Consider the following 12,530-nt stretch of genomic DNA (forward strand, 5'->3'; position numbering starts at 1 on the left):
CCTTCATCTTCTTCCCCCCTCAATTTCTGCTGGATTGAGGGGTCAGGCCCAGACAGAGTATAATACCCACACCCATCCCTAACTCCAGAACCCTGACTGGTGGCAGAGAAGCTCTGGAAAGGCCTGAGTTAGTCATCAAGCTTGTGGTATGTGAGTCTGAATGACTGGTCCCCTTGGTATATGTGGGGCTCCCTCTCTGGATGGGTGTGAATGCATGATGCTGCTGTACACATGGGATTATATCTGCGGGTATGTCCCATATGTCCCCATGAGTCTATGTTTGGTTGTGTAAGTATGTATGTCCCTGCTTGACAGCAGGAACTTAGTAATTGCATGTTGTGAGTATGTCCCTGTCTTTCCACCTGGGCTCCAGAAAGTGGATGTATGCGGGCCTGCCCGCTCCTGTCTATCCACAGGTCCTCCTTCAGGCCTGGTTGGTCAGGGGTCCTGGCCGAAGAGGTAGGTGGTGAACTCAAGCCGGAGGCCCCGGGCATAGGCTCGAAGAGTATAGAAGAGTGTGAGGAAGTCCTGGGTGCTGAAGATCGTGTCAGCCAGCGCGAAGGCCAGGGTAGATGGGATGACACCCCGGCCATACTCCACCATCCATGTGTTTGGTCCCCACTCCACAGCTGTTGCCTCACCAGGCCCATGCACCACGGTCTCTCCTGGGGGACAGGGAGCACCCACATAAGGAGCCTCGCCCTGCCCTTCCACTGCTGCCACCTCCCTAGGCCATGGGCTATCTATGGGCAGGGAGCAGAGCAAGAGCTTCAGGAAAGGAAAAAGCCTTACCTCATGGCCTGGTTGCCCATCTGGAAGATTAAGAAGGCAAGATAGCCACTCTTAAGTTTTCCTCTGTGGCATCGCCTGGCTCATGTCCTCTGTGGGGGGAAGCCAAGGAGGGCCACCTCACCTGGCCATGGGCCACTGTATGGGAGTCCTGGAAGTCTGCATTCCCCAGCCTCACACATGTCAGGCAGAAATTTAGCTAAATTTGGGCTGGGCCTGTTAGATAGGGAGGGGTGATTATAAGGTTTTTGTGGCTTTCTGAGAAATGTAGCTGTTCAGTTATAATGCCTATCATGCCTGTAATGCTCAACCTCAAATTTATGTGGAAGTCCAAAGCTCTACTTTTTATGTCAAATGTTTCACTACAGAAAAAGGGAGACAATGGTCTGTCTTGTCTTTGGGGGTAGGAGAGCATATCTGATTACCCAACTGTCTTCCCAACAACTGTTGGAATATTAGATGAATAAAACAGTGTCTGGGTAGATAAAAATCAGACATGGTTAACAGGAAGCTGTTATGTTTCGTTTCCTTTTAACAGTGGAAAGCAACGGGGGCCCTCGGACCTGCCTCAATCAACGACCTGTGGCTTATCTAGGGGGTTAAGGAAACCTGGAAAGAGCCCCCAACACACCCCCTTTCCGTGCTATCGCTCTCTTCCAACTCTGGGCACCCCAGAATGAAGGGACCCACCTCTCTGCCAGAGCCCCCCTACCCACCTGGGTAGAAGACCTCACTTTTGGTAGTGCCCTCTCTCCACTGGTGGAAGGTGCCAGAGATGATGGTGTCGGAGATCTCAGCCCAATAGCGCCCTGAGGGACAATCAGATGGACACCGAGTATCAGGGGATCAGCGCCAATACACGGCTTGGCCAAACATCAGAACGGAGGGCATGGGCCCTTGTACAGCCCCAGCCTCCCAGTTCGGCCCGCCGCCAGCACTGACCCGAGTGGCCGCGAGAGCCCAGGGCGGTGCCGAAGAGCAGCACGTACTCGGACAGCGAGGCGTGCAGAAGGCACATGGCGCCCATCCAGCCGCCCGCGTTCACGAACACCCACTGCAGCTCCTCGTCGGGCAACACGTGGCCTGGGTGCAGCCGCCGTAGCTCCACGATCAGCCGAGAGAAAGCCAGCTCGTGGTCCAGCCCTGGCGGGGGCAGAGGAACAACAGGGTCAGAGGCAGCACCACTCTGAACTCGGGAAAGGCGCCTCTCAAACTCCCAGCTCGGCTCGGGCCTCCCCGGGACCCTGCCCTCCACCCGTTCACTCGCCCGGTCATCCGTCGGCTCACCCGCGTACTGCCGGGCCAGCTGCGCGATCTCTTCGCGCTGGAAAACGAAGCTCTGCGTGCCCAGCCAGAGCCAGACCACCTGGGCCAGCACCGCTGCGGCAGCCAAGAGCAGCGCGGCCCACGCCCACCGCCGGCCCACTGCCCACTGCATCCCGGCGGGCGGCCTGGCACGGAGAAGCGAAGGAACGATCGGTGGGCCTGGAGCTGCGACTCCCACGGCCTCCGGACCTGCGGCGCGCAGCCCACGACCGTTCCCCCGCCACAGCCGTGGTACGGCTTGCCCTGGCCAATCATAACAGTCCGGGCACCCGGGCTCCGCCCCTCGGGTTGAACCATTTCCTCGCGGGGAGCGGGGAGCGCCGAGGAGTGGGGCGGAGCCTCGCGCGTGATGCGAGGGGGCGGGGCTAAGCCTCCCCAGCTGCACTATTCAGGGCCTACGAGCAAGGTCTCTGCGAGTGCCCTACCACGTGTGAATGGGGGTGTGAATGTGGGCGGGGGTAGGTGGCCGGCCTGGACTCCCAGGTGAAGCAGGCAAGCCCGGAAGCAGAGACTTCCGGGACTTGTGATCGTCATTTTTGTTAGCACAGAAAGTGGGAGGAGGCGCTTCTGCCTAGGCGTGTTACCGAAAGCTTTATGGAGGCGGTGACGCCTGAGCCACGTGTGTAGGGGAAATGGGGAGGGCATTCTAGCGAATGTGGCCTGTTCCAAGAGCCAAGTCGCTGTGAAGAGACAACAGGGGGTCTCTTGGGGGCCTACGATTCATTCTTTGCTTTGAAGCACAAAATGTGAGAGGAGTGCATTGTAAACCAAAAGGGTTATGAGGAGCGGAATAATAAAGGAAGAGAAACAAAGGAGAAAAGAGGCAGCAAAGTGCAGTGATTAAGAAAGTAACTCTGGAGCTGGACTGGGTTAAAAGCCCGGCTTCTGCCATCTACTAGGTGTGTGATCTTGGGCAAGTTACTTAAACCCTGTGACTCAGTTTTCTCATCTGTGAAATGGGATGAATAAAAGTACCTACCTCAGAGAGCATACCTTCATTGTGATGAAGATTAAATGAGTTAATATTTATAAAGCAATTAGTGCCCTGCAAGTGGTGACATGTGTGTTTGTTATAAAAATAAAACAAGGGAGAAGAGAACTGTAAGAACATAGCATCACACATGATAGTGATGGAATGAAGGATCAACACAGTCAAATGTAATTGAGAGGTCCGATAAAATGATGGGAAATGGTCATTAGGCTTCTCAGTAGGGGCATGTAGCAGAGATGATGCTATATGTTCACAAATCTATTTCCTTTTGCTCTTGGGCAGTCAGATTACATTCCACAGTATACTCTATAGTTAGATGAGCTCATATGACTGTGTTCTGGCCAATGAAGTATAGCCAGAAATGTTGTATGCCACTTCCAGGTCCAGCTCCTAAAACCTGTGAAATTCTTTACATTCTCACTCTTTCTTCATCTATTATCTTAGTTACAGAGAATTAAGTAGTGGAGAATTCTGAATGCTGCTTCCCCTCTACCTCCACAATGGACTGTGTTGCTAAGCCACTGAGTTTGGGGGTGTGGTGTCATTTGTTACAGCAACTAAGATTACTTAGACTAATACAGGCCACTAACGGTGTTACAGTGTATTGTGCAGTTAAGAGTAGAGACTGGTGGGCAGCCCCGGTGGCGCAATGGTTTAGCGCCGCCTGAAGCCCGGGGTGTGATCCTGGAGATCCCGGATCGAGTCCCACGTCAGGCTTCCTGCATGGATCCTGCTTCTCCCTCTGCCTCTCTCTGAATAAATAAATAAAGCTTAAAAAAAAAAAAAAAAAAAAAAAAAAAAACAGAGTAGAGACTGGGAAGACGGACTCTCTCTGTTAAGAAAGACAATTCAACCAAGTAAACTTGAATATCTAATGGGCTTTATTAAACAATTCATGAATCAGGGAGCACCCCATCTAGCCTGTAGAGGAGAGCTCCAAGGAGGAGGCATACAAAATGGAAGGTTTTTATTTTTTAAAGACTTATTTTTATTTTTTTTACCAATTTTTTTTAAGATTTATTTATTTTAAAAAAAGATTTATTTTTAGAGAGAGTGAGGCACTTGGGTGGCTCAGTGGTTGGGCATCCGCCTTTGGCTTGAGTCATAATCCCAGGGTCCTGAGATCGAGTCCCTCATCAGGCTCCCTGCCAGGAGCCTGCTTTTCCTCTGCTTGTCTCTGCCTCTCTGCCTCTCTCTCTCTCTCTCTGTGTGTGTATTTATTCATGAGAGACACACATGCACAGAAAGAGGCAGAGACATAGGCAGAGGGAGAGGCAGGCTCCATGCAGGGAGCCCGAAGTGGGACTTGATCCTGGGACTCCAGGATCACACCCTGGGCTGAAAGCAGATGCTTTAACCGCTGAGCCACCCAGGCATCCCCCCAAAATATATATATTTTTAAAGATTTTATTTATTTATTCATGAGACAGAGAGAGAGAGAGAGAGAGGCAGAAACATAGGCAGAGGGAGGAGCAGGCTCCACGCCCTACACGGGACTCGATCCCAGGTCCCAGGGTCAGGCTCTGGGCAAAAGAAGGCGGAGCTAAACTGCTGAGCCACTCGGGCTGCCCCCAAATAAATAAAATCTTAAAAAACAAACAAACAAACAAACAAACAGAGAGAGAGAGAGAGCTTGCATGTGACCGTGAGGCAGGGTGAGGGAGCAGAGGGAGAAGGAGAGAATCTGGAGCAGACTCCTTGCTGAGTGCAAAGCCCACGCGGGGCTTGATCTCGCAACCCTAAGATTGTGACCTGAGCTGAAATCAGGAGTCAGACGTGTAAGATAAGATGCCCCCCAAATGGAAGTTTTTTTTATAGGAAGGAGCCTGGCACAGGAAAGTTATTAGCAAGAGAAAAGGATTATTCCAGGCAAGTTCCTTTCCCTTAAGGAGTATTATGCAGATTACCTAGTTTTCCTTTGGGGGAAAGAAAATGCCCATGTAGGGGCTCATTGGTGCTAATCAGAAAATTCCTGACTAATCCGTGAAGACAACGTGTCTGTGGAAGTTGAAACACAGTTATAGGGGATCCCTGGGTGGCTCAGCGGTTTAGCGCCTGCCTTTGGCCCAGGGCGCGATCCTGGGATCGAGTCCCACGTCGGGCTCCCAGCACGGAGCCTGCTTCTCCCTCCTCCTGTGTCTCTGCCTCTCTCTCTATGTCTATAATAAATCAATCAATCAATCAATCTTAAAAAAAAAAAAAAATGAAACAGGGATCCCTGGGTGGCGCAGCGGTTTGGCGCCTGCCTTTGACCCAGGGCGCGATCCTGGAGACTCGGGATCGAATCCCACATCGGGCTCCCGGTGCATGGAGCCTGCTTCTCTCTCTGCCTCTCTCTCTCTCTCTCTCTCTCTCTCTCTCTGTGACTATCATAAATAAATAAAAATTTGTTTTAAAAAAAATGAAACACAGTTATATTAGGCATTAAGCCTGGGTTTGGGGCAGCCCAGGTGGCTCAGCAGTTTAGCGCCACCTTTGGCCCAGGGTGTGATCTTAGAGACCCGGGATCCAGTTCGGTGTGGGGCTCCCTGCAGGGAGCCTGCTTCTGTCTCTGCCCCTCTCTCTCTCTCTGTCTCTCATGAATAAATAAATAAAATCTTTTTTTTTTATAAATAAAATCTTTTTTTATTAATTTCTATTTATTGTATGATAGTCACACACACAGAGAGAGAGAGAGAGAGAGGCAGAGACATAGGCAGAGGGAGAAGCAGGCTCCATGCACCGGGAGCCCGACGTGGGATTCGATCCAGGGTCTCCAGGATCGCGCCCTGGGCCAAAGGCAGGCGCTAAACCGCTGCACCATCCAGGGATCCCAAATAAATAAAATCTTTAAAAAAAAAAAAAAAAAAAAAGCCTGGGTTTGAAGACTTGACCTATTCTTTTTTAAATATTTTTTTAAGATTATTTATTTATTTACTCATGAGATACGCAGAATGAGAGAGAGAGAGGCAGAGACACAGGCAGAGGGAGAAGCAGGCTCCATGCAGGGAGCCCGACGTGGGACTTGATCCCAGGTCTCCAGGATCACACCCCGGGCTGAAGGCGGCCCTAAACTGCTGAGCCACCGGGGCTGCCCTGAAGACTTGACCTATGTGATGCCAATTTTGGACTGCAAGTTTTCTTTTCTTTTTCTTAAGATTTATTTATTTATTTATTTATTTATTTATTTATTCATGAGAGACACACAGAGAGGCAGAGACACAGGCAGAGGGAGAAGCAGGCTCCATGCAGGGAGCCCAATGTGGGACTGGATCCTGGAACTCCAGGATCATGCCCTGAGCCCAAGGCAGGTGCTTAACCGCTGAGCCACCCAGGCATCCCTGCAAGTTTTGTTTTCAACAATGTTGTATTAGAGATCTTCAAGGGATCCTGGAGGGAAAGGGCTCAGTAGGCTCCATCTCAGCCATTCTGTTCCTCCCCCAAAAAGTCATCTTGGAGACAGAGAAGAGGTTTGGAAGTGTTTCTGAAGGGGGTGAGAAGTTAGTTGGCATTGACAAGGGAGCAGAAGGCAAACTGAGGACAAAGCAGACACCCTGCAAACCCCTCCCTCTTCTCCCAGGTGGGACATGTGCAACATTCCTCAGGCACTCCTGGCTGCCCTAAAGCTAAGGGAAGGAAAAACAAATGGTTAACTTACAGAGATACAGTCCAGCAAGACAAGAGTCTTCCTCAGTTTACAAATGTCTTAGTGACATTTGTAAGAAAAAAGCATTCTTATCAATAACCTAATTTCCAGAAGGAAGCTCCCAACTGTCTTAAAGTTAATGCTTTACTAGAGGAAAAAACAACCTTAATTTGACAATGGCAAGGCCTCCAGTATCTCGTAGATACTTTTTTTTTTTTAACAAAGTTGAATTATTCTCTTTTTTTTTTTTTTTAAGAGTCTATTTATTCATTCATGAGAGACACAGAAGCAGAGAGAGGCAGAAACACAGGCAGAGGGAGAAGCAGGCTCCACCCAGGGATTCCGACGTGGAATCGATCCTAGGTCTCCAGGAACACACCCTGGGCCAAAGGCAGCACTAAACCGCCGAGCCACCCAGGCTGCCCTGTAGATCCTCTTTAGCATATGAAAGTTCTTTTAAAAACCTCCCTTTTTCCTTACCCCCAGCTCCCAAGTATATAATCAACCACCCCTCAGCAACCCTGGTGCAGCAGATATTTCTGCCCAGGGTCCTGTCCCTGTTGCTTTAATAAAATCACCACCTTTTGGGACCAAAGACCTCTCAATAATTCTTTCCTGGCTGTTGGCTCTGGACCTCACCTACATTCAAAACTGTATCAGCATGATGTAAGGAGTAGCACTGAAGCACTGGTGTTCTTGGGAAAATGGGTCTGCCTCCAAAATCCAGTCACTCCAACAACAAAGATGGCTGAGAGAGGAGGAAAGCAAATCTATCCTAGCTCCCCCCACCCCACCGCCACCCCAAAGAATGAAAAGCCAATGGTATAGGTTAAATGCTCATTTCTCAGTTTCCTGCTCCCTGCCCCCTACCTAGTAGTCTCTTTAGATTCCAGTCTGAGGACCAAGGGCAGAGATTAGGTAAATGACCAATGACCCAGTTTTTGCATCTGAGCTGCAAAACACCTGGGTTGGCCTGGCCTGGGTTAGGGGAAGGGGCCTCCTTACTACTGGGGAGTTCCTATCTCATTAGGTTTCTGTCTTGAGTCTCACTGAAATCTCAGAGCATTTTAGAGCATGGAGAAGAGCCTGGAAGCTTGGGTTCAAATCTTAGCTAGGCCACTAATCCTCTGGGTGACCTTAGGCTTCTGTTCTGCATGTGGAAGGAGCAGGGGGTTCAAACAATATTTAGAAGTCTTTTAAAAAGTGCCAAGGGAGGAATTAATTTGAATTTTTTTATCCTAGTGTAAAGGAAACACCCCTGATCCTACCTAGATGGCGGCTGATTATATACCTGATTATATACCTAGATGGTGGCTGGAGCTACTGACAGTTGGGTCCTGTCCACACTTTTACATTTCTTTTAGCCTTCTTACAAGACAATTCACTTCTTGTGCTTGTAACGCTAAATAACTAAATAAATAACATGGTTACTTAGGCTCTTTCCCCCCCAAACCTGTTTCTCCAGCCTGGAGGGGATGGGGTTTGATTTTGGTGAAGTATCCACTCCCCCAGGTAGTAACTGGAAGCCAGGGTTGAGCTGAAGCAGATCGCTCCCACCCTCACCCTCATGCCATTTTGCTTCTCCACCTTGGCGACTGAACAAGTGCGACAATTGTGGATTCAGGATTATACCCCTACCCGACCCCAGACTGTGAGCTGCGGGAGAGCAGAGATGATGCCTGACTTGTGCAGGGGCATCCCTTTGCCCCACATGGAGCCTAGGGGCCTGGCACACAGATCTTCAGTAAATATTTGCTGAACGGGTGACCAAATGAATGACTGAATACGGCAAAGAAATCTTGTGTCACGGAGCTGAGGGATCTGCAAGCAGCGGTTTTTACAGAGATTTTTTTCCTAAAGTAGTGACTTGGCCCGGGGGTATACTGGGATGACCAAAGTGCCCCCTCCCCCCAAAAGCTAGGCTTTCCGGAGTCGCGCCCGCGGTCAGGTGGGCGGTCCCTTAGGCGGTCACCTGCTAGAGGTTGGCCAATCATCGGGGGGCGGGGCGGGTCAGACCCAGAGATGGGTGAGAGTCTGCTCTATAGAGCTCCAGAAGATCCCCACCCACGCAAGTGGCCTAATGTCGCGCAGCGGATCACCCCCTGACCAGCGCCAGCAGGCGTCAGAGGCGGATGCCACCGCCACAACCTTCCGAGCGAGCGGTAACTGCAGGGCGTCTGGGACGCGCTGGGACGCGGAGCCGAGCCCTCCCTTTGCTTGGAAAGTTACCGTCCCTTCCCCGAGGTCGGTGCCCCACCCGGCCAAGCCTCAGCGACCGAGTTGGGGCTGAGGCTAATTAGGACCTGGGAAAGCTCAAGCTCGGGTCTTTGGCTCCTGAGCAGGAGAGGGCCGAGACGGTGCCTCCAAGCTTGGCCCTGCTGGTGGGTGAGACCCAGGCCAGAGGGAGTCAGAGAGTTTTGCTGATTGATCTTGTCTTTCTGTCCCCAGAACATCAGCATATCCGCTACAACCCGCTACAAGATGAATGGGTTCTGGTGTCAGCTCACCGCATGAAGCGGCCCTGGCAGGGGCAAGTGGAACCCCCGCTCCTGATGACAGTTCCCCGCCATGACCCCCACAACCCTCTGTGTCCCGGGGCCACACGCGCCAATGGAGAGGTAAGCCTTTAGAACCTGCGTCTGCAACTGAGCCGGAGTAGTAGCTCCTTCTTAGAGCTGCCCCTCACCCACAACGGAGTGGACTCCCTTCTGTGTTATAGCCCACGGAGTCTTTCTGACCCCACAGCGGGCCCCCCACACCCGCCTGTAGCCTGTCTGGCCCCTGAAGCTTGCCAGATGACTGGTGGGTATGGAGCAGCAAATGCTTCTAGACCATCCTTGTCAGTAGGTGAATCCCTATTATGATGGCACCTTCCTGTTTGACAACGACTTTCCAGCTCTGCAGCCTGATGCCCCCAATCCAGGTAAACTGGCTCTAGCTGCTGTTGGCGGGGGTGGGGTGGGTGTGGGGGGTGGGGGGTGGGGGGGTGGGGGTGGCTGGACTTGTTGGGGGACTTCTGTTGCAGAGAATGATACCCTTTTATCTCAGGACCCAGTGATCATCCTCTTTTCCAAGCGGAGGCTGCTCGAGGAGTTTGGTAACTATGGATTTCCTCTCTTACCTTCAACCCAGGGCTTGGACTGAGCACTAGGTTGGGCCCTGCCCCTGGCACAGCCAAGCCCTATATCACTGTAATTTCTTCCTCCTACACCACCTAGTAAGGTCATGTGCTTCCACCCCTGGTCAGATGTAACGCTACCACTTATGTCAGTCCCTGAGATCCGCACTGTCGTCGATGCATGGGCCTCAGTGACAGAGGAGCTGGGTGCCCGGTACCCTTGGGTGCAGGTCTGTGAGGTTGCCCCCTCCCCTGGATGGGCAGGGAGAGGGTGGTGCAGATTTGGTGCTGGGAAGTAGTATTCCTGTTTTCACAGGATGTGGTCAGGAGAGGCTGGTTTGGTGTCTCTTTGGCTATTAAAGCTGCCTACCTCTACCCGATAGATCTTTGAAAACAAAGGAGCCATGATGGGCTGTTCCAACCCCCATCCCCACTGCCAGGTAAGTGTGTCAGGGGCCCTAGTGGATTTCTGGGGTGAGTCCAAGGCAGTACTGTGGGGAAAGGACCTAGAGGGACAGAGTAAATATGCTAGTAATGTGGAGGCTTGGAGGCAAAGGATCTGCCAACTGTTCTCTGCTCCTGCCCCTTGACAGGTGTGGGCCAGTAGTTTTCTGCCAGATATTGCCCAGCGTGAGGAGCGATCTCAGCGGGCCTATCAGAGTCAACATGGAGAGCCCCTGCTAATGGAATATGGCCGCCAGGAGCTGCTCAGAAAGGTGGGGAAAAGCCAGACCCTGTTTCTGTAAGGAACCCCTACCCTCAGCCCAAAAGAGAAAGTTGTATGAAGGAGAAGGGTAGAAGGAAAATAGAAGAGAGACTTGATGGGTAAGCCATAGCAATAATCCAAAGGAAAGATGACAGTGGCTTAGATTAGGGTGGTAGTAGTGGAGGTAAGATTCTGGGTACATTTTTTCTTCTTTTCCTGCCTATTTGCTGACAGTCCCCCAACCCCATCCCTTCATGACCTCAACTCTACTTGATCTGCCCAGGAACGACTGGTCTTAACCAGTGAGCACTGGTTAGTACTAGTCCCTTTTTGGGCAGTATGGCCCTTCCAGACACTGCTGCTGCCCCGTAGGCATGTGCGCCGCCTGCCTGAGCTGACCCCTGCTGAGCGTGATGGTGAGTCTTCCAGCTGGGACCCTGGGGCCAGGCACAGGATGGGGATAGCTCTGTAGGGCCAGCATCTTGGCCCCAGGCTGAGAGTCAGGCTCTGATTCCAGATCTAGCCTCCATCATGAAGAAGCTCTTGACCAAGTATGACAACCTATTTGAGACATCCTTTCCCTACTCCATGGGTTGGCACGGTAAGGCTTTTTGAGCATCCATACCTAGCTCTGACACCGATTTTGAGGTCCTGAGGCCAGCTCAGTGGACTGCAACCCCCAGCAGGCTTTGAAATACTTGTTGGGGGAAGTGTCCAGACCAGGGGTGCTGGGACTGAAGGTGGAACAATAAACTTGGTGAAACTATGTCTCCTAGTGTTTTCCAATGCCTGGTCTACTCAGTGGCAAGGAATGCTGGGAAATGTAGTTTTCAGGTAGCTAGCCTAGTTTAGGGGTGGGGGCTAGGCTGAAGAACTAGAAAATGACCCTTCCCAATTATCTCTTCTGTCAGGGGCTCCCACAGGATCAGAGGCTGAAGCCAACTGGGATCATTGGCAGCTTCATGCTCATTACTACCCTCCACTCTTGCGCTCTGCCACCGTCCGGAAATTCATGGTTGGCTATGAAATGCTTGCCCAGGCTCAGAGGGACCTCACCCCCGAGCAGGTCAGATTTCAGAGCACTCTGGGTCCTTGGGTGCTCCTTTTGTTTCCCATTTTCCCAAGGGAACTCAATAATCATGACCCTGAAAACCGCTATAACCTAGGAGCTGCTCAGCAATATCCTCTGGTTACTTTGGCAGTCTTTATCACCAGCCTCCTGGTCCTACTAGCCTTCCCCCCGGTGTTTCCTAGGTACTCATTATTACTGTTCGACTCATACCACTCCATACCACCATTCTGGGCAGCCTCCTCCTCCCTGATTGCCCCCTGTTCCCTTCCAGGCTGCAGAGAGACTAAGGATGCTTCCTGAGGTTCATTACCGCCTGGGGCAGCAGAAGGATAGGGAGACAGCAACCATCGCCTGACCACGCTGACCACAGGGCCTTCTGCTTGAGGGAACCAGGGCCGAGGGTTGGGAAGATGTGGGATCAATAAAACTAAATTGTGTTTCTCAAACTTATTCTAATGACAGAGGAGTATGAACTATAATCCTTGGGGATCCGGGTTAAAGGCTGATGGCATAGCACCAGCCACAACTCTTCTTTGCCTGCAAATATACAAAACTTAAGAGTACAAAAATTCCACCCCAAATCTCTGAATAAAATGAATACTCAATTTAATGTCTGGCCTATAGATTCTCTTATTCCTGGAGTAACAAAGGCATCACAGTTTAAGAAACTTTGAAAATTCTGTGTTCTTGTCTGTGGCTAAGGCTTTCGGAAGGCCAGAGCCCCCTTTACCACCACCCCTGGGATGATATGTCAGCTCATCAAGCCTAGGCCTGAGGGTTTGATGGGGAGTGGGGGAGCAGGATCCTGGATCCAGTGGTCAGTGGCCAGACACTGGGCTGCTGGCCAGAACCTTGGCTTTTTGAGTGGCTGCAGCTTGGCTCTGCTCCAGCCCACAGGGGCTG

General features: G+C 51.4%; 2 protein-coding genes across 4 annotated transcripts; one reads left to right on the top strand and one right to left on the bottom strand.

Annotated features, from left to right (window-relative positions):
* Positions 1 to 292: 292 nt before the first annotated feature.
* On the bottom strand, positions 293 to 2,362 carry SIGMAR1 (sigma non-opioid intracellular receptor 1). 2 transcript variants are annotated; one of them, XM_077912371.1, is made up of 4 exons: positions 2,077 to 2,362; positions 1,732 to 1,932; positions 1,524 to 1,598; positions 293 to 665 (listed from the first exon to the last, which is right to left on the bottom strand). In XM_077912371.1, the coding sequence occupies exons 1-4, from the start codon at positions 2,225 to 2,227 to the stop codon at positions 439 to 441; spliced, it is 654 nt and encodes a 217-aa protein (XP_077768497.1). In that variant the 5' UTR covers positions 2,228 to 2,362; the 3' UTR covers positions 293 to 438. The 2 variants fall into 2 exon arrangements, with proteins under 2 accessions (XP_077768497.1, XP_077768496.1); XM_077912370.1 differs by having other exon boundaries at positions 1,506 to 1,598; positions 2,077 to 2,361.
* Positions 2,363 to 8,712: 6,350 nt separating this feature from the next.
* On the top strand, positions 8,713 to 12,237 carry GALT (galactose-1-phosphate uridylyltransferase). Of its 2 annotated transcripts, none has more exons than XM_077912373.1 (11): positions 8,713 to 8,893; positions 9,180 to 9,349; positions 9,579 to 9,654; positions 9,780 to 9,828; positions 9,950 to 10,079; positions 10,233 to 10,289; positions 10,443 to 10,565; positions 10,839 to 10,971; positions 11,073 to 11,156; positions 11,467 to 11,621; positions 11,899 to 12,237. In XM_077912373.1, exons 1-11 carry the CDS (start codon positions 8,812 to 8,814, stop codon positions 11,980 to 11,982), a joined length of 1,143 nt encoding a protein of 380 aa, XP_077768499.1. In that variant the 5' UTR covers positions 8,713 to 8,811; the 3' UTR covers positions 11,983 to 12,237. The 2 variants fall into 2 exon arrangements, with proteins under 2 accessions (XP_077768499.1, XP_077768498.1); XM_077912372.1 differs by having other exon boundaries at positions 8,714 to 8,975.
* Positions 12,238 to 12,530: the final 293 nt, after the last annotated feature.

The sequence above is a fragment of the Canis aureus genome, chromosome 10, assembly GCF_053574225.1.
Source record: "Canis aureus isolate CA01 chromosome 10, VMU_Caureus_v.1.0, whole genome shotgun sequence".
NCBI classification, from domain to species: domain Eukaryota; kingdom Metazoa; phylum Chordata; class Mammalia; order Carnivora; family Canidae; genus Canis; species Canis aureus.